The 19,948-nt window shown below is 40.6% G+C and overlaps 1 protein-coding gene across 2 annotated transcripts in view; it reads right to left on the bottom strand.

The window, feature by feature from the left end:
• uvrag (UV radiation resistance associated gene) overlaps positions 1-19,948 on the bottom strand; it is a 91,254-nt gene that overhangs the window by 17,927 nt on the left and 53,379 nt on the right. For both annotated transcript variants that reach the window (XM_034889552.1, XM_034889553.1), the window contains one exon: positions 19,612-19,687. In XM_034889552.1, coding sequence (XP_034745443.1) covers positions 19,612-19,687 — 76 coding nt within the window. The remainder of the gene's footprint in view (positions 1-19,611; positions 19,688-19,948) is intronic.

Genomic DNA, 19,948 nt, shown 5'->3' with positions numbered 1-19,948 from the left:
TTCATAAAATTGACTTTGAGGAAGTATCATTGAGAAATAAAGTTGTCACCCCCCCAAAAAAACCTTAATTTGGAATAAAGGAATGTGAGAGAAGAGGTCACAATCAGTTTGGTCCATGTCTCATCTAAAGCAGCTGTGACAGAAATGCCAGAAACCAATTGCAAAAACATGAATTCTTGACACAAAGGTTGAAAACGTGCATGCATACTAAAACATTTACCTAGACACGCGTAGCCAAAAACAGCAATGTTCGGGGGTGATAATGTAAGGTTAAGAAACACACCCAGAACCACTGACGTTGTCCATAGTTGTGATATATGAAAGGCTCTATGGAAATATGGAGTAAGATTGTACTTTCTGGTCTTATCGGCATGTATGTTGGCTTGTGTTGTCTCCAAAACTTCTTTCAAATTATATTAGACAGGATCCCCCCTCTGAGAAGCTCTTTCTAGCTCACTGGTGGATTTGAAATGGTTGATTATGTTGGCAGCAGTGCGGTGCTCCAATGATTCCGCCCATCTGGCTTATCTTGGGCACGTAATGAAACTCGCTCTGTACAACCTTCACTCATCCACTAAATAAGTTACGGTGAAATGTTGACCAGGATGCGCACAAAATGGCCGAGACAAAGCGGTTGCAGATGGAGGCTGGGAGACAAAGTGAAAGAACGGTGGTAAAGATGTTTTACAGAAGAACGAGATGATAACGATACGATATGTAAATATTCTGTTTATTCTTATTGCTCCATAATGTTTTCATTTCATGTGTATTCATAGCCATCCATTGTTGTTATTCGCTGACCTGCTGTTTTCCGATTTTACATTTGCAGCTTTGTAAGAGAACTGTAGATAATGCCTTACAATGGAGGCTCAAAGCCTCAAAAATCATGTGGTACAGCGTTGAATATGAAATCCAACTTGATTAATTCCAGCAGCTATTCATGTGTCTCAATAAATATACAGAGCAAGGCTGAAACATTGTTTGAGTCTGGCTAAAGTCATACAATTTATCCACAAAAGAAATTCCCTTCCCTCCAACTCCGAGCTGTTTTCTGGCTTTGAATACATGCCACGGTCATCATCATCCAGTCTTTAAGCCAAACTGGGAATCTGGATTCATAAACACTGCAGGCGTTTGCTTACCATAGAAATTATCTTCCCACATATTCATAATGAGAAGAATATCTGCTGTCTCATAGATAACTTGCAAGGTATTTCATTATTTTCCATGTTACATTTTGAGTTAAAATCCCAATACTTATTTCATATTGTCACATTTACACTTAGTTACATTGGATGTAGACAGCGCAGAAAATGCCATACAGAAATGATGACACTTCAACATAATAACTGGGGCCATCGAGTGGCCAAATGGTTAAAGAAGTTATTGTTGGTCCAAATGGCCTGGCCTCAAACGTTGTAAAGGGCAAACAGAAAGACAAAACAAGTATCAACAAAGAAGTTATTACTTTGTCTGTATTAGTTTATTTTAATTAAATGTTCAGAGGACGTAAACCAACTGTTCTGTATAGGATCTCTTAAGCTCCAGGGATTGTACTGTACATCATATCCATTCCAAATTAAACACGCAGATAAAAAGAGTAGAGCTGAATCAATGGAGTTTACCAATGATACAAAATTTCCTTTGCCAGAACCATGTGTATTTTGCACTGATTGGACAGACGTCAGATCAAGTGTTTCAGGTCATTATCAGATTTTATGTCAATATTAAATGTTGAATGGTTGATTAACTGTTCCCGTCAATTCCAGAAATTTGTCAACACAAGCGATAAAAAAGAATAACCAATGTCAGCAGTCCAGGCCTTAACTAAATTAATTACAGTTACATTCACAGTGATGAAATACCATACCTGCAATATAAATACACCTGCTCTAGTTTGTTTATGATAGATTTCAAATTCAATTTTTTTTTTTTTAGATATGAGTTTTAAGTGGTTGATGGAAGCAGATAAAGAACACTTTCAGGTTGTAGCAATCAAAGACCATTCTTCTGCTGAGCAGCCCTGACTGTTTAAGGAAGTGTTAGAACTTTCAAAAGGGACTAGCTAGACCGAACTGGTTTGACTGAATTTGAAGAGTTGCAACAGGACTGGTTCTGTGGTGAATGAAAGTCGTAGGTTAATACTTTATGGCTTTTATCAGCCTCTATTATCTAAAAGGTCCGTAGCTCAGTTTACGGAGCCCTGTAACTGATCTAAAGCACTCAAATCTAATATTCACAATTATCTTGCTCAGGCATGTGAGCAAGATACTTAGAGCAGAGCTTAAATTAAATGTGTAGTAAAAATGTGTCCTTTGGTTGTTGTTGTTGTTCCAAGTTGAAGAGGGAGTTCGGTGAAATTGCTGGTCAGCTTTCCTACTTAAACATGCAGGAAGATGTTGTGCTAGAGGCCTGGAATATCTGCCTTCATTGCAACTTTGACAATAATTGCCTTTCAGAGGCCTCTCAAGATGTGCAGGGCCTTAAAGAGCCTTTTCACAACATATCCACACCTCTAGGAGATTAGATAGCAGACAGGGGAGCAGTATGTTGAAGATTATGGTGTTTGACTAAGTTATTAACTTTAGCCGCGGCCTTATCATTGTAAGATCTTTAAGAACCAAAGCGAACTTAACCCTTGTGTCCATGGGAACTGCCTGGCTGCATGGTTCATACTATATGTTTAAGCACTTCCTCAACATAACTGAAATGTAATATTCGTTCTACTTCCTGTCCCTGTTGCCATTTCAGACAAGCGTGTAATAAAACAGTTTTTATATTGCATTCTCTAAGTTCTTCCACTTCATTTAACGTCCTTTAACTCTGCTCTTTCTACTCTCTCTGTTCTATCTTATACCGCAGTAATCTAACACAGGTGTGGTGCACTCACTGGGCCTATGTCTGATTCAAATGCAGCCTTAATTCAAACCAGATCCTTCTGTCGCATTACTTGTTGTTACACTTTGTGGAGTATCATATTGCCGCCAAATTCGGTCAACAGATTTACATAATTACGGGAAAGGCTGTGTGAGATGAATAGGAAATTCAGTTAGGGAGACCACCGGTGACAAGAGACCAATGTTAGTCTCCTCTGACCCTACTAACTGCAGGGAGGGTGGGAGGTAGGTATTGCCATGCCTACAGTCTTAATGAAACCCCTTCAAGATGTGGTTATTTAGTCTATGTATGGGCTGGTCAGCACAGGAGGCCAATGAGTGTTGTATGCCATAGTGACACCTACAGCATTGGACAAGCCACCTTCCTTAAAAGGTTGCTTTGGTCCGCAAGGCTATTCCCCCTCATCGCTGTAACACTGGAGCCAAGCTATTGCTGTAAAGTAACTAGGGCTGTTACGATCTGGAAAATAAAACCAAAATCGCGACACTACGCTCCACAAACCTTTGTCGCGGAGTGAGAAGGCAAAATCGCAACACACCCTTTTCAACTCAAAGAGTTATCCTTCCTTTCAAGATCCAGTGCTACCACATCTTTAAATTACCATTACTATTAGCCCTGTTTTGCATTATCCCCACTTTTGTCGGGTAAATTTAACTGTTTAACGTTTTGACACAACGTTACGAATAGCTGCTATTCTGACTATGGTTCAGTAAACTACCGTTAATGTCCTTAGCACCAGAGTTAGGTGCTGACCGCGACGGCTGCTAGCTGGCTGGGGGCTGACTGCGGATGTGTCCCCGGGCCGGGGCTGTTGTCAGCGCCTTAAGCCTTGCAGTGCCGGGAGTCTGAGGCAGAAGACAGGGGAGTGCTAGCTGGCTAAACTATAATTAGATTAGTCGTCTATCTATATATTTAACGTTACAGATGAATTCGTGGGTTAGCCCAGAGTTGTTAACCATGGTCAAAACAATCATACTAAAAATACCTGATTGTGTTGAACGGTGTTGTAATCTTATGTTACCTACCAAGATTAACATAATTTAGCATTAGCACTTTTCCTCGTCGTTCCCCCTACAGGTTGTGAGCGGAATTGTCCATTACCATCATTCTTATGTCTCATGCAAACAAGTTAATGAACCACTGGAATGATTTAGGAAACATTATTTTAAGGTACAAAAGAATCTGGTGTTGATTGATTGATATTGCAACGAATCAATATCAATAAATAAGATATTTGTTGTAAAACTGTGTTGCAAAGTGGAATTTAATCAATACAAAACAATGCCATGTGGCAGATAAAAAAGTTGTATTATGTTTACTGAGACACACAAATAGGAGAATACTGCTAATTCAATGCTTTGAATATTCACATTCAAAGCATTCAGTGCTTTTTCCTGAGGAAAAGCCACAGACGTTTGTGGTCTGAATGGCGAAGGGTGGCAGTCAGGGTGACTGCAGTCAAATGGAGGATAGCCTGGGTCCAATGTCTACACCTCGGATTGGAAAGATACATTATTAAAAGGAAAGTGTTCCCAACTAACACAACAAACGCTGCCCTAGTTGTGGTATGCCTTTTAAATTAAGCCACCAAATATAGTCATTAAAACATTATTTTAGACAGTCTGATCACACTCATTTTATTATTTGGAATAAAAGTGTTGTGGTATTTTACAAGGGAAATCTTTTTTTTTTTATGTGTGTGTTGAGTTTCTACAAGGCCCCTAGGAAAATAGTAGGCCAGAGAGGAGGATGAATATATGGTTTGTGGGCAGGTGCCTATCCCGGCTTCATGCTGCCCACAATTCCTCTCCCTTCCACTCCTAGTGAATGGGCATATTATTTTCTTTTCGTTTCCTCTTTATTTTGTGGATGGCTTTACGACTGAGATTTTCTTTTAGTATTACCACTTGATTGGAGGTCAGAGGGAGAGCCTGGGCAGGCATACTTTGTACATTCCTCTTCATCTGTCTCAGTTACTAACTTACAAAGTGATTGCTTTCCCAGTTATGGTTGTTGAGAGCTACTTATCCAAATGTCTGGAGTTATTTTAACAATCTAAAAGTGTGACTGAGCCATCAAAGAATGAATAATAATGGATGTGGGCTATAGTTTGGCTGTTTCTCACTAGTCCTCACTACATAAAAATAGAAAACATTTGCATCTGGCAAATAACATTGTAAACCTGTTTTAGCTAACGAGGTAAAAACAATTTGTCAAGTAGAAATAGCACCTTGACGACAGTAAAATGACCATGTCTGGCCAACAGTTCAACTAACTGGCCAACTACATCCTACTACATCATACGTCCTAACAAACAGTAACCAGAGAGCCCTGGATTAAAGCTCAGATATCCAGTATTATGCAGAGTTCAAAGGGATTTCCAGACAGATTGTGCTGCTATTCTACCAGGATAAAATATGCAGCATCAAACTGCTCTGTGGAGGCATTTAGGTTGGTGAGGAAAAAATGTGATATATTATAAAATGAGAGCTATTTAATACTTCCACATGTTTGAAGGATTTGGCTATGTGCATTACATGCAATGTACGTATATTTATTGACTGTACTGAATTGTACACACAGATTTTGTAAGATTTTTTTCCCCGTGTGTATCTGTATAAATGTGTGGGAGCCAGACAGAGCCATCAGGATACGGCCATGAACATATTAAGTATTAGCAGGCATCCTAGTTGTAAGCTGACAGATCAGCTATGTCTAAGGTCTTGTAGAACAGATCTGAGATTGCGGTCAGCTTTCCAGGAGCCGCTGGCAAAGTCCACATAATGCTTCAGAAAGAACTCTTACACGGGAAGAATAACACAGAACAGAACAGCTAAAGTAAAATGTGGTATTAGAGGTATGCACAAGTTCCCACCAATTTTAGATTCACACTTGACCAACTTAAACTCTGTTGCCCCATCCAGGATTTCATTGATGAAAAAAGTGATATTACACTGTAAGATGGTTGAGTGCTACATAACCTAAAGGGGATAACAGTAGTGACTCAGCTTGTTAACTCATCTCTCCAGTCATAGACTGAGTCACAAACGTAACTGTAAACAAATTGTGCAGTAAAATCCAATGCATATGTTCATCAAATAGAGTAGCGATGAAAATTAATTCTTAAGAAGGGGTTAAAAATTACAAAGCAGCAACCTTTCAATAAACAAAAGAGAGGAAAAATAACCTTTTTTTTTTATTGGCTCCAAGTATCAAATTGAAACCCGCCACGGAGGAGTATAGGCCGTGTCCGGTTTACTTTGGAGAGCCTGAAGCATTCTCTGCTCATCTGGGTTTGTTCAACTGTGACCCTGCATAGTATTAAAGGTTGTTAAAACTCGTTTTTTGCACTGCAAATGGGCTGCACTGTTAGGAACCATAGTCCAATACAGAAAGATTTTGTCATAGTTGCTGATGAGAATCGGAGACAATTTACTGTACAATATTTGATCCTACCTAGAAAAGCAATGAAATACTTTGCTGCTTTGTTTTCAAATCCGATAAAGAGGTGTAATCTGTGATTAGACTGGCGGATCCAGGCTCACAACGTCCTGAGACTGAGTGCTGTCCAGGGTTCAAACCCACTCGACTTTATACCAGCTCAGGGTTCTGAATTTGTTTGCCTAGGATACAATGATAAGATTCATTTTCTGCATTTCCTCGACAGCTGCAGACAACTTCCCTTTGCTACAGCCAGACAAAAAAAATGAACTGTGATATTCTAATATAATGAACATAATACATAACGTAATACATTATTACCTTACATTGGAGATTGCATCACAGTCAAATGACAACACATTCAGTAATATTGCTTTCTCCTAATACAGATGCATGCTAGATGTAACTATGAAGCTCCATGTTATGTGTCCAACTCCTGTTCAAAAACAGCTGCGGGTTTTCATAATAAATACATGTGCGGTTTTTTTCAGAAATGAGACACAATTCTCAAGGAACCGAATACGATTAGGACTTGAGGAGAGGCAGAAACAGGACTGATGTAAAAGAAACAAATAGCTATTGTGTGGTCAAGTTTTTTTTCATTTTTCCACACACTTTTGGTAGCCAACTATGTGGGTTGTTCCATTAATTCAACATGAGGGAAAGAGTGTGAGGTTAAACGTGTGGCTTCTAACTCTCTAATGAGCTGGAAGAAGGCCACTGCTGCATTGAAATGAAGGTTGAAGTGGAATACAAGTCAACCCCTCTCTCCTACAACTAATTTCATTAGAACCAAACACTTCAGAAAGATCAGCATCTGTTCTCATCAGTGACATTAAAATGCAAGGTGGCTAAAATCTTCGATGCAATAATAAAATTTGACAAACTAAAACTGAAAGTCAAGTGAAATTATACACAACCAATCTACAAAAACACCGTTCACACAGCTCCTCTCATCAGTTGGATTTAAGGAGCCTAACTCTGTGTTCTACAGACTGGTGATTTGGTATAGGCTGGCTGAGGTTGTCAAGTGGAGAAAGGCCTAGTCAACATGGATGGAAGAGATGAATTATGTCACTGCTGCTGACAGGTGGACTTTTCTGGCTGATCGGTTCTCATAGCAATACGCTCCACCATTAAAAAAAAAACGTTCTGTCCCATACAGCTTCACCCTGATCATTGGTTGTGAGGCTAAGGCTCCAAACACATAAAAGCCAAACACATGTATATATATATAATAATTACAGCATAATTACAGCATCTGCATGTGCATTTGTGTTTATATTTGTAGTGTGTTCTGTGGACGGCATCCTAATTGGTCTGAAAGGCACAAGCCAACGACTTGGCCGAGACATTTAAAACTTGAAAAAGGGTCTGTTTCCATGGGGACGACAACAGTATTGGCAATAATTTGTCCACTAAAACTTACGAGATGCCTGCTTGGCGTCATAATGGGCGAGCAACGATCTGGAGCCTAACAACAAACAAACCAGTTGAGATGCAATCAAACTGAATCTAAAAATATATGATACAAGCTCAAGTGCAGTTGGAACCAACCTTTGAGTAGTGACATTGACTTAATAATAATAATAATATATATATATAAAAGTATACTTTATTAATCCCCCAAGGGGAAATTACAATTACACTCTGTTACTACACACAGGCCTGAATTACACACACATGCTCAGTACATGCACTAAATGGAGTGATGTCAGAGTGTGTGTGTGTGTGTGGGGGGGGGGGGGGGCTGCCCACGGGAAAGCTGTCCCAAACAGCAGGGGGTTTGGTGCCTTGCTCATAAGCACCTTGGCCGTGCTCAGGCGGTGAACTGCCACCTCTTCAGCCACTAGTCCACCACCATACTTTGGTCCGTATGTAGACTTTAACCAGCGACCCTCCAGTTCCCAACCCAACTCCCTACGGACTGAGCTACTGCCACCCCAACACTCCCCATCACTTCACACACTCAGCCGTGGTTTTAATGTGTGATTCAATCCAATTAAGTACCACTTACTTAAAATTATGTAATAAATGGCCACAGTTCCCAAATGCAGCTTTCTATGTAGATACTGCATTATTATATTAATATGCATGGCCAAATCTCTACTATTCTTGCACTATATATTAGATATTGTATGTTATTGCACTATATAGGCCAATACTGTAGGTATCAGTAAGTGCTATGTATTTTGTTACTTGTCTCAGGATCACACAAACACTGTAACTTCATACAGCTAATACCTTGGAAATAAAGTTATTTGGATTCAGAGAAAACAGCTTACATTAATTATTCTCAACGGAAAAGAAAAAAAGGAGCCCTCTCGTCTTGCAGCCACCTTTTTCAACTTGAGCTGGTGTTTATTTAACAGCTGCTTTCATGAGCCCCCTTTCTCCAATAACTGTAAAACGATTATTTGGCCTCTGGGACAACAGGCTCGGGCTCATCACAGACGCTTCATTAATAGAGAGAAAGCTGTGGCTGGATGGCACAGAGGATGACATGACAGAAAAGACACCTCACCAATATCCACTCCTCCTGGCAGAGTAATGGAGGCTGACATCAGGGCAGATAGAGAGACACTAGCCTGATGAAGTGAGACTTTATTTGACAGAGAGGAGTGTTGGAGCGGTTGACATATAGAGAAAGAGAATAATGCTGACATCAACCTGATGAAACCAAATTAGGGGAAAGAGACACTGACTCTCTTAGCTCGATGGTGAGTGCCACTAAAAGAACTCTGTAGTCCAGAGCCGCTGAGTACATCAGATGAAAAGCTGCCGATTGGCCAGAGTCAAAGGGCTGTAATGAAATCCACATGGAAGCAGGACCGGATAGAAGGAGTAACACAGAGCCAGGACGGCTGCTATTTCTTTCGAATACTGACCAGATGAGGCCAGCATTGTTTAATTCTAAGAGCTGCAAAGCCGGGGCTCATGATTGAATACTTCTTCTCCCAAACACCCACATGACAGCACAAAGGGTTTGATAAATTAACAAGGTTTTCAAAACTTGCTGACATAAAATATATTTGGTCTCTGCCCTCTCCATTCTTAGGACAAGTTGGTCGGGGGCCAAGGAGCTGAGCTCGGGCAGAATGAAACGGACCCCAAGCAGAGAGGATTATTAGTTTGTGTGCTTTGGTGCAGTTTCCCTCTATCTCACCGAGAGAAAAACAGAACAATCTACAAACTGTAGATATTTAAACACACAATGACATAACTATGATCAAAGGAAGAGATGTAACCTCCAGCGAAGACTAAAGCACTTATTTAACTTGCAATGGGCTGTCTGATGGGGTTTTCTCTTTACTTTTATCTACTGAGCAGTTAGTTCCTTTCCAACCTAAGCCAACATTTTTTTGATATTACCAGAGAAACATGAAGTGGAGAAGAGACAGAGGAGTTGTGTGTAATGAAGGGACTTGAGGAGAAGGCCTTGGTGCTGAAGCAGAGTGGTATGCATGTAGTGAGACAACAGGAGAGCAGATAACGAACAAACAGGCCTCAGCTACAAATTCAAACCAGCTGGAAACTGCAGACACACTATAAAGTTAATGATGGAGCAGAGCAGCCAACACTTTCCAAACACCTAGAATCACAGCAAACCCCCTAGTTTTCAGAGCATTTTGCCAGTAAAACCCACAGTCTGAACTGTGGGAAGAAGATGTACTGAGATGATGATAACATGACCGCAAAGCGCTGATTGATTATAAAAGGCGAACAAAGCAAACTAAAAATGCCACTAAACGTATCATTTCTGGATGTCCACCTATTAATTCTGATGTTATAAGATAAAATATACAATCACAACGGGTCCCTCTCTGCCCTATGACGTCTTTGCCCTCATCCATCTCTGCAAATTACATAACATTGTGGCTTGACTTGACAACCTAAAGACCCCAAACTTTGGTCAAGGCTTAAATAACTAACAAAAATTGAACACTTTGGCACATGTGAGTCTCTTCAATCACTCACTCACTCTGTCTCACACACACACACATATACACACACACACACACACACACACACAGGATTAACATTTACTTTTAGTATTGCGCACACACACACACACACACACACACACACACACACACACACACACGCACACACACACACACACACACACACACACACACACGATTAACATTTATATTCATTATATTTAGTGGAACTAGCTCCTCTGGTACCTCTTTGCGGTGATGGACAAACCTGGAACTACCAACCACAAAATGTGGAAATTCAATTAGACGATTTGAGTGTTTCATAAAGTCATAGGTGGCTATCCAGAGGAATTCCTGTAAAACCCTGGAGCTCAGGCATAATCGCTGCGCACTGACGGCCTTCCCTACGCATCTACGCCCAGAACTGGAAACCACACAACGGTGACATACACTTACAACTGCGGTCTGTGGGCTGCTTGTAAATTGTAACTTCTGGCCGACGTCAAGCTGACGAACTACAAAGACCACTCTCTCTATTGTACTGGTCAGGACTGGAGCATCAATTACTTCTACTCTTCATTCTTATCAAACACGGGACCTCTAAGGGCCATTATAGCTTTGCAAGAACAGCACATCAGACGCACTAGCGCCTTTCCACAATCTCCCTGATTTAGCAGTATGTGGAAAATATCTGTTTATAGAAGAGGGTTCTCCCACTTCTGGTTGTAAAAAGGGTGCCACCAACAACTCGCTCTGGCCAATGAGTGGCACTGCCTGTGAGCAGTAGCTAACAACAAAAGTTTGTGATGGAAAACAGGGACCACACAGTAAGCCTATGAAAACCAATGGGCATAGAGATGTGTACATTAAGGCCTGGGTTTGGTTAAAAGGTAGCTTGAACAAGGAGTTTCAGGGAGCCATAGGATGACGTTACTGTTTTTTTTCCCTACAGGCAGTTTCTCCAGAGCAGAAAAACAGTTCTTATCTAAATGTAATTTCTCAATAGCCATTCTCCCCGAAGCAGTGCACAGAGCTGGTCAAGCTTCTACTCACACATCTCTTGCTTGGATTGGGCCAAGACACAAAAATCACAGGTTGCTCCAAGTTCATGTTTCATGTTTTCAAAACACCCAAATCTAAGCAAAAATTCAAATGTATACAGCAGGATAATTCTCCTATAATCTGCATTAAAAAAAAGCAAAAAACCCTATTATCATATAATATTCAGATCTTGTCTGTGCAATGCATACAATGTACAATCCAAATGAGACAACAGTGCACTGTAGGCTTCAGACTACAACCTTTTGACGGATCTAATCTTAAAACCAGCACCATGAAAACAGTGACTCCCCTCTGTTTGTGCATCAATCACCAGAGGGAGAGAGCAGACAGCCTTCATGTCATGCTGTTAACAATTGCACAAAGCAACCCAAACCGCGCTCAACTTAACCCACTTTTAACCTGCCAAAAATAATTTCTTGCCTGAAATCTGATCAATAAAGTACATTAATGAAGTGCTTTTAACTGTCAACGGGGAACAGAGATCTTGTTTAAAGTGGCACCTTAATGGTGTTCGAATGCAAAACACATTTCAGATTTAGGGTCCATAACTTATCCTCTATTACATGTAAGGGGGTGATTATCCAACATTTGTACAGCATGTGGCCATGTGGGAAATGAAGCTCAGAGCATACAGATTCAGGTTATTCTTCCCTGGGCCAAAGCAAAAATATTAACTTTTGCAGCTCAGCCTAAAAGATAACCTAACTTGGTGCCTAACTCCTTTCCTCCTGTGAATGTGTCGTGACGTGTGACGTTTTCTGATGCCTGTCCTGTCCATTATGTGTTTTATCATATCAATCCTTGTAAAATGGAAAACGGATGTGGCCGTCATGGAAGGATGAAGACAATGAGTGGCAGCAGGCAGTTGAAGTGGCCTGATTACTTCCAGACCCTGTCTGGAAGAGATGGTGGCAGAGCCTGGGGAGCCGTGGTCCAGAGTTCAGGTAAACAAACAGTGTACAGTGGGCCGCATTATAAATTCTGAACATTGAGGAATCTGTTTGGACAGTGGACAGTGAAGATGTAATTGCCTGTTTTTCTTTCCTTTAATTTTTCTGGAACATTCTCTGCTACGCAACAAGAAGTGAGTCACACACCGCAAGCCTTATTCGGACATGGATTGACAGACCAACACGCTTCTAAAGGGAAACCTGGAACAGTTCTGTCTAAAAATGAACCAATTCTCAAAAAGACTGTGCTGGGAAATAGGCTGAAGCTCCAATTTCCGCTCTTATTTGAAGGAATTCAAGCAATGGAGGAATAAATAAATGGTGATAAATACCGCAGATTTGACCAGTTAAAGGCAAACATTTCTCTTGGGAGAAATGCCTTGGACATTGAATAATAACAATAATAATTATAACAATAAGAAAATATATTGATTATGTATCCTTTAATAATAGATCCTTGTCATCTATGATCTTTTATCCCCCCAGGAAGGACTCTCACAAGACGTAGGTTTCAGGACATGGGGTCTGACACATGCAATCCTATTTGGTATAACACTGTAAAAATGAAATACAATTGAAGGAAAGTTTGCAAAAATATTTAGCAAAAGAAACCAATAATAGTCCTAGACAATACTGCGAAGACTGAAGCACATGTTTTGATATTCGTCATCTAACTATTAAACAATCACTTGCTGTACACAGCCATTTCTGATTCACAGGCTTGTGGATGGACAGAGTAAACAAACAACTGCTTACAAGAACGTCAAATGTGGAAAAACTGAGTCTGTGTGCAAACATGGTTCGCCCGTTGTTTCCCTATAGAGTTAACTATATTCACAAAACCCTGTTGTGGACTCAACCATCTCCAACATTCACAATACAGAAGAGAGGGAATAAGGCAACCAGTGGAGATAGTTTTCATTGGGAAATTTGAACATTCTTGACAACGCTGTCTGAAATGGAGAGGAGTTATGAGGTGCAAGGGAGCTGTAATGTTCGCTTTTTGCACGTCTTTGCCTGGGTCATATGGTTTTTATTGAAGTACAATCACATGAGCTAATAGCCACCAAGGGCTATGCCAAGACTATGTCCTATCTTTTTTGACCGGGGTTATGAGATGTCACAGTGGTGCAGGACAAAAAAAAAAAAAAAAGGACCTTGACTTTGGAATATGTCAAATTAACAAAGATGACAAAAGAGTGCATAGAACAGAAATGAAGGTGAATGGGTTAGCTTACAGTCGCCCACCAAACCTAATGACACACACAGTATATTTCCATGTTTTCTTCATAAAAATAACACAGAGAGACTGCTCTCCAGTCAGCTCATTTTTTAGTTACGCATAAGTGAGACTTGTGTTTAAACCTCGGTTTCCGTGGTGTCAGTGGAGGACAAGAACAATTTCTCTTGTTAAATTATATCGAGATCAAGTCTCCTTGTAAGGTTGGGATTATTGCCAGTGGATCATAATACCATGTAACCAAAACATTCTGAGCTCTCCCTTTTCTTACAACTAACCTTGCTTTTTTTTTTTTTTTTGATGTTTCATAGCTTCAAAATGAATTACCCCAGCCAACCAGCTCCTGTTCCGCTCGCTGCAACCTCCACTAACCACTAAACACAGTAGGCTGCCCCATGAGTCATAGCCGTGTTTTATGGAGCCACAGTTGCCACTCTTAATGGCCACAGGCGCTCTGACGTATGCCTTAGACCACCAGAATGGCACTCTGCCTGCAGGTCATGGTATGCAATTGCCCAGAGACCTGGGAGACTGAAGGCGACTTTCCCCAGAAGACAAAAATAAAGGTGAACCCGGAGGTGACCTGGTTGTGCCGCACCAGATTTGCTGTTTTAATTCCCAATAGTAGGTTTCCTGTGCCTGAGGCCCACAAAATACGATACGCCAAGCATAGTGACTGAGAGCTAATTGTTGTTCCCACCCCTCCTCCTTAAAAAACCTAGAGATTTTGTATAGCATCAGTTGTCATCTAATCAGCCCCATATGCTGGTTTCACAACAATGTAGCCTAGTGGAGAACACAGAGAGTAAAAGTAAAAAGCAACACATGGCGTGCCTTCAACAAAAGGCTGCTGCCTTTCCTTTGGAGTCAGCCACACTAACTTGGCTAATTTGTCTCTGTGAATGGAGGAATGGCAGGTTTAACATGTGTGCATCCCAGTGGATGGGCACTTCAGGCCCAGCTACATACCTGTGGCCAACTACTTTAAAGAAAAGCCAGATGCCATTCATTTCACAACTTAGCTTAGAGAAAAACGCATCGTCTTTAATTCACATTCTGGTATCAGTCCAACTGGGACCAGAGAAAAAGTATGCATGATAACACTCCACATAAACATAAGTCACTCAGGCATTGCAGATTTCACAATATTTGCTGATTGCACAAGAAAGGAGGAGTTCAGTCATAGTCATAGTGAGAACGACTGAATTTCCATAAAGCCTTTCTTTTAACTCGTCTTTGTCAAACAAATGAACTGGAGGTGGCAACATGGGAGTGTGTTGCCACCCAAAATCCAGGGTGCTCCAAACAGCCACCCGGCCTTGGCATGAGGCTTAATGAAAGCAAACTTCTCCTTCTGCCAGATCAAAGCAGGGTGGACCTGCTGTGACCCTGATCCCTTGCCAGCGTCCCTGTATAACTTTCAAACACAGCCACACAGGGCAATTTAATAAGAGATGGACAGCTACCACCCAGGGTTTAGTGGTTTGGCAAACCAGCCAATCAGCCAATCAGATGGCTCTGTTGTGAAATCAGCCCTCTGCTTTGTATCACAGAGCCAGACGAACACACCTGGCTCAACAAAAGGCGACCATTAAAGACAAGTTACAAAAATGAAAAAACAACAAACTTAATAAAATACTTTTTTTTTTTTACTTTGAAATGTTTAAGACTGCTTCGGTTTTAAAACTATGGTCCAATATCACTCTCACATGGAGCTGGACTACCCATGTAGCACCGGTACGTTGTTTTAGAGTCAACATGATAAGTAATCCTTAAGTAGCCAGGCCCACATGGTCTGCATGGTACAGGATTTTCAATGAAAGCTGCTATCCTGTAAAACTACTGATGCCCTACCAAGCTATTCAAAACAGAGCATGTTAGCTTTAGTGTTTTTAATATCAAAGGTTGTCATAAGGTGTTGTACCTTGAACAACTTGTTTATTTTTATGTGCATGGGCTATATTCAGTATGCCGTGTGCCACAGCCCACACCCCCAAAGCATGATGCTACCACCCCCATGCTTCACAGTAGGGATGGTGTTCTTGGTATGGTACTCATCATTCTTCTTCCTCCAAACACGGTTAGTGGAATTATGACCAAAAAGTTCTATTTTGATCTCATCTGACCACATGACTTTCTCCCATGACTCCTCTGGATCATCCACATGGTCATTGGAAAAATTAAGACGGGCCTTGACATGTGTTGGTGTAAGCAGGCCATGCGTGCCATGCGTGATTTCAAACCATGACGTCTTAGTGTATTACCAACAGTAACCTTGGAAACGGTGGTCCCAGCTCCTTTCAGGTCATTGACCAGCTCCTACCAAGTAGTTCTGGGCTGATTTCTCACTTTTCTTAGGATCGTTGAGACCCCACAAGGTGAGATCTTGCATGGAGCCCCAGTCCGACCTTTTTTCACCAAGCTACGCGGCAATTTCCCCTTAGCCCTTTCCAGCCTTGTGGAGGTATACAATTTTGTATCTAGTGTATTGGACAGCTCTTTGGTCTTGGCCATGTAAGTAGTTGGATTCTTACAGATTGTATGGGGTGGACAGGTGTCTTTATGCAGCTAACAACCTCAAAAAGGTGCATCAAATTTAGGATAATAAATGGAGTGAAGGTGGACATTTTAAGGCAGACTAACAGGTCTTTGAGGGTCATAATTCTAGCTGATAGACAGGTGTTCAAATACTTATTGGCAGCTGTATCATACAAATAAATTGTTAAAAACTTTGGGATTTCTGGATTTTTTTTTTATTTTTTAGATTATGTCTCTCACAGTGGACATGCACCGACTATGACAATTTCAGAACCCTCCACGATTTCTAAGTGGGAGAACTTGGAAAATAACAGGGTGTTCAAATACTTATTTTCCTCACTTTATATGCCAGTGCCAGTGGTAATCGAAGCACTGGGGGCTGTGACCCCCAAACTGGGAAAGTGGCTACAGGAGAATCCAGGTAAAACATCAGAGGTCTCTGTCCAGAAGAGTGCAGTCCAAGGAACAGCTAAGATACTGTGCAGAACCCTCAAACTCCCAGGCCTCTGGTAGAGAACCCAAGCTTGAGGATGACACATTTTGGATGACGGATTTTTTTTTTGAGAATGTGTTCCATTCTTGAATAGCAGAAAAGTCATCTCTCCATCACTGCACCACAAATTCAGAAATTTTATTTTAGATTTTACTGCTGAAAAGTCGAGTCAGATTAAGAACATTTCTCTTTAATCATGTACCTTCTATCAGTAGTCAAATTAAACTTCAGCAAGGGTGAGCATGCAATGCTACATCGAAGGACTTAAGATTCATGAGACAGAAATATCAGAAATCTTAGATCATGATGTGTGGCTTTGATAAAAAAGGATTGGGGGGAGTGGGGTATGTGAGTTGAAAGGTAGGGGTATGAATGTAGATGACTGCCAACTGTCCTACATGTGAAACATTTTCACCATCACAATGAGCTATTTCAGAAGCTAAGTCAGTCTGTAGATCCTGTGTTACCTTGTACACTTAAATGTATTTCACGCAAAAGTACAGTTTCATAACAATTAACTTGGGCACTGTGATAGTATTTTGGGTCTTTGGGCCCACATGTACCCTCCCTCTGCCATATAAATACTGACAAGCGCACCAAATCTGCAGCTGAATATTGTCCCCAACAAATACAGCTATGGGATATACTGTATGAGCAGTATAAAAAAAAAAAAACATTGAGCTTAACTGCAAAACATTTGCCAGGTGTCTGTTAGAAGTCACAATAGTGCAAATGCATGCCGGTGAATATTTGGGTGAATCTAAAGTGTGTGTGTGTTGTGTGTGTGTGTGTGTGTGTGTGTGTGTGTCTGTGTGTGTCTGTGTGTGTTCAGTCTTGAGAGTTATTAAGAGTGCTTAGATAGGCAGGCAATAATCTATGCCCGGACGTGTTTACAATCCTGGTTGTCCATGCTGTCATTTTACTATGCCGGTCTATGCTGTACAACTTCTATTTCCTGTCTGTCCATCTTGGATGAGGGATTCCTCCTCTGTTCTTCCTCTGCTCTTCCTGAAGTGTCCGCCATTTTTTCCCGCTAAAGGGGTGGTGCCATGTAAAAATTGTAAAGCCCCTTGAGGCAAATTTGTAATTTCAAACCTGGGCTATTTAAAGATAACTGATCTGACGTGATGGAATGAGTGTCAGATTACATTATATTACTGTACACTACAGTACTTTGAATAATGGCTTAGAAAACACAACAGACCACTTTGTCGTTCCCTTTGGTGGTTTCACAGAGCACTTATTTTCATTTGCTGTCTAAAATGTTTTCTTATCTGGCTTATTTTTGTATCTATGGAATCTAATGGGAAGATGGCAGTCTTAGATATTGGCGAGCAGATTGTGGTCTGGCATTAGAACTGAAACCTCCCAAAGCGCAGGGGTTTGAAGTCGGCCACCTGCTAGCGCTAATTGCCCAGTCTTTTTCAGTGGAGAGGCCCTTCGTTCCCGCCTGAATGTGGTCAAAAACCGGGAATAGAATGCAAATTGTTATAAGCCAGTGGTATATGTCTAAAGGGAGTAATAACCACATATAGATCTGATGTTCAGGTCTACTCTGAGGTGTTTGTGTTAATAAAAGATGGGGTGAGAAATTTAGAGCATTAGTCCAACTTTTGTACCAAATGTGACCTGCACACACAGAACATTTGATGTTGTGACCACCTGCTCCTTCAAAAGGTAAATCAGAAGACAAGTCTGGTGATATTTCATATTTTCCTTTTCAACAAATCCCATGAATATACCAAACAATGACTTGATTCTATAACAAGTGTTACTTGTGCAGTTAAAGCCTCATTAAAAACGCTCTGTGGCTATGATAGTGACTCTGTGAGGCTGTGGCAAGCATAGAGGTTGCTTTGAGTTACACGCTGTTAGTATAACAACATGCTCACAATGACAATACCAACATGCCTCAGCAGCTATAGTTATTATCATGTTTACTATCTTAGTTTAGCATGCTAACATTTGTTCATTACCTCTTAACACAAGGTACAGCTAAGGCCGATGGGTATTTCCTTAGTTTTGCAGGTATTTGGTCATCAACTAGTTAGGTACTGGACAAAATGACATGCCAATTCATCCCAAAGTTTTTATATCAGTCTGGACCAAAGAGGTGGACTGACCAACATTTGTATAACCATGAGACACTCGCATGGATAAACACACATCAATGTTTCACTGAGTGACAAGTCGCTTCTTTCACAATTAACATGGAAACTGTAATAGTAGTAGTAGTAATAGTATTTTGAGTCTGTTCCACATTTACTCAGAAGAGCACCAAATCTGCAGCTGAAAATGGTCCCCAACCAATGGACTGTTTATTCATGTAAGCCTTGCTAGGAAAGTATAGTGTCCAGCTGTTTCGGGAAATTATTTAGCTTTTTCTTCATAAACAAAACTATATATTTGTGACCCGTTTCTAAAGACTTACACTACCGGTCAAACGTTTGGGGTAACTTAGAAATTTCCATTGCACTGTTCAATTGCATTGTAGAGCGAATACAGGCTAAAATCAATTGCATTGTTGTTTAAGCAGGGCAGCAGTTTTCAGATTACATTATGTGCTTAAATAATTGAAAAAAGGTTTTCTAGTTAGTTTTTTTAAATGATATCAGATTAGTAAACAGCATGTGCCTTTGGAATATTGGATGAATGGTTGCTGATAATAGGCTATGTGGATATTGCATTGAAGATCAGCCCCCTCACTCAGGTCAGCTGTAATTCGGTCTATAATGGAGTGGTATGGAACCCTAAACTTTTGAGCGGTAGTGTATGTCTTCAGTAGGAACTTAGCCTTTTCATTTTTGCCAGCCTTTAAAGTTACACATTTACTAATGCAAGAAGTGGGAGTAGCGCTTTAGAATGACAGGTATCCAGTATTAACATTGGGCTACTAAATTTAGTTTCCCCACCAGTGTACTGTTCCAAAACAAATCTTGGTTTTTAGTCATTGCAGATCCACATTTTCACTTTAAAAATGTGTCTGAATAAGTTTCCATTGACACATTTGGAGCAAATATGTGTGCACTGTGTGTCTGTTCATACCTGGGCAATGTTCTTGTTGAGTAAGTAGACACCATATTCAAAATGAAAGCGCTCTCCTCTGGGGTACAAAGGGAATCTGTTAAAGACAGGAGAAAAAGACAAACATGGTGTTAAACAGGAACAGGTTCCTTATTCCACTTAAGCTATTACAAACAGAGTCTAAAAAAGTCAAAGGTGTTAAAGACAGTGTGGACAAACGCTCTCAAGCCAACAAAGCACAGTCAGGCTTACAACGGCCTTCTATTCATACTACATGTCATAATATACAGTGGGTACGGAAAGTATTCAGACCCCTTTACATTTTTCACTCTTTGTTTCATTGCAGCCTTTTTCCAAA

The sequence above is a fragment of the Etheostoma cragini genome, chromosome 13 (genome assembly GCF_013103735.1).
Source record: "Etheostoma cragini isolate CJK2018 chromosome 13, CSU_Ecrag_1.0, whole genome shotgun sequence".
Classification (NCBI taxonomy): domain Eukaryota; kingdom Metazoa; phylum Chordata; class Actinopteri; order Perciformes; family Percidae; genus Etheostoma; species Etheostoma cragini.
Note: the sequence above shows the minus strand (reverse complement) of the source record. Positions and strands in the feature narration are given on the sequence as shown.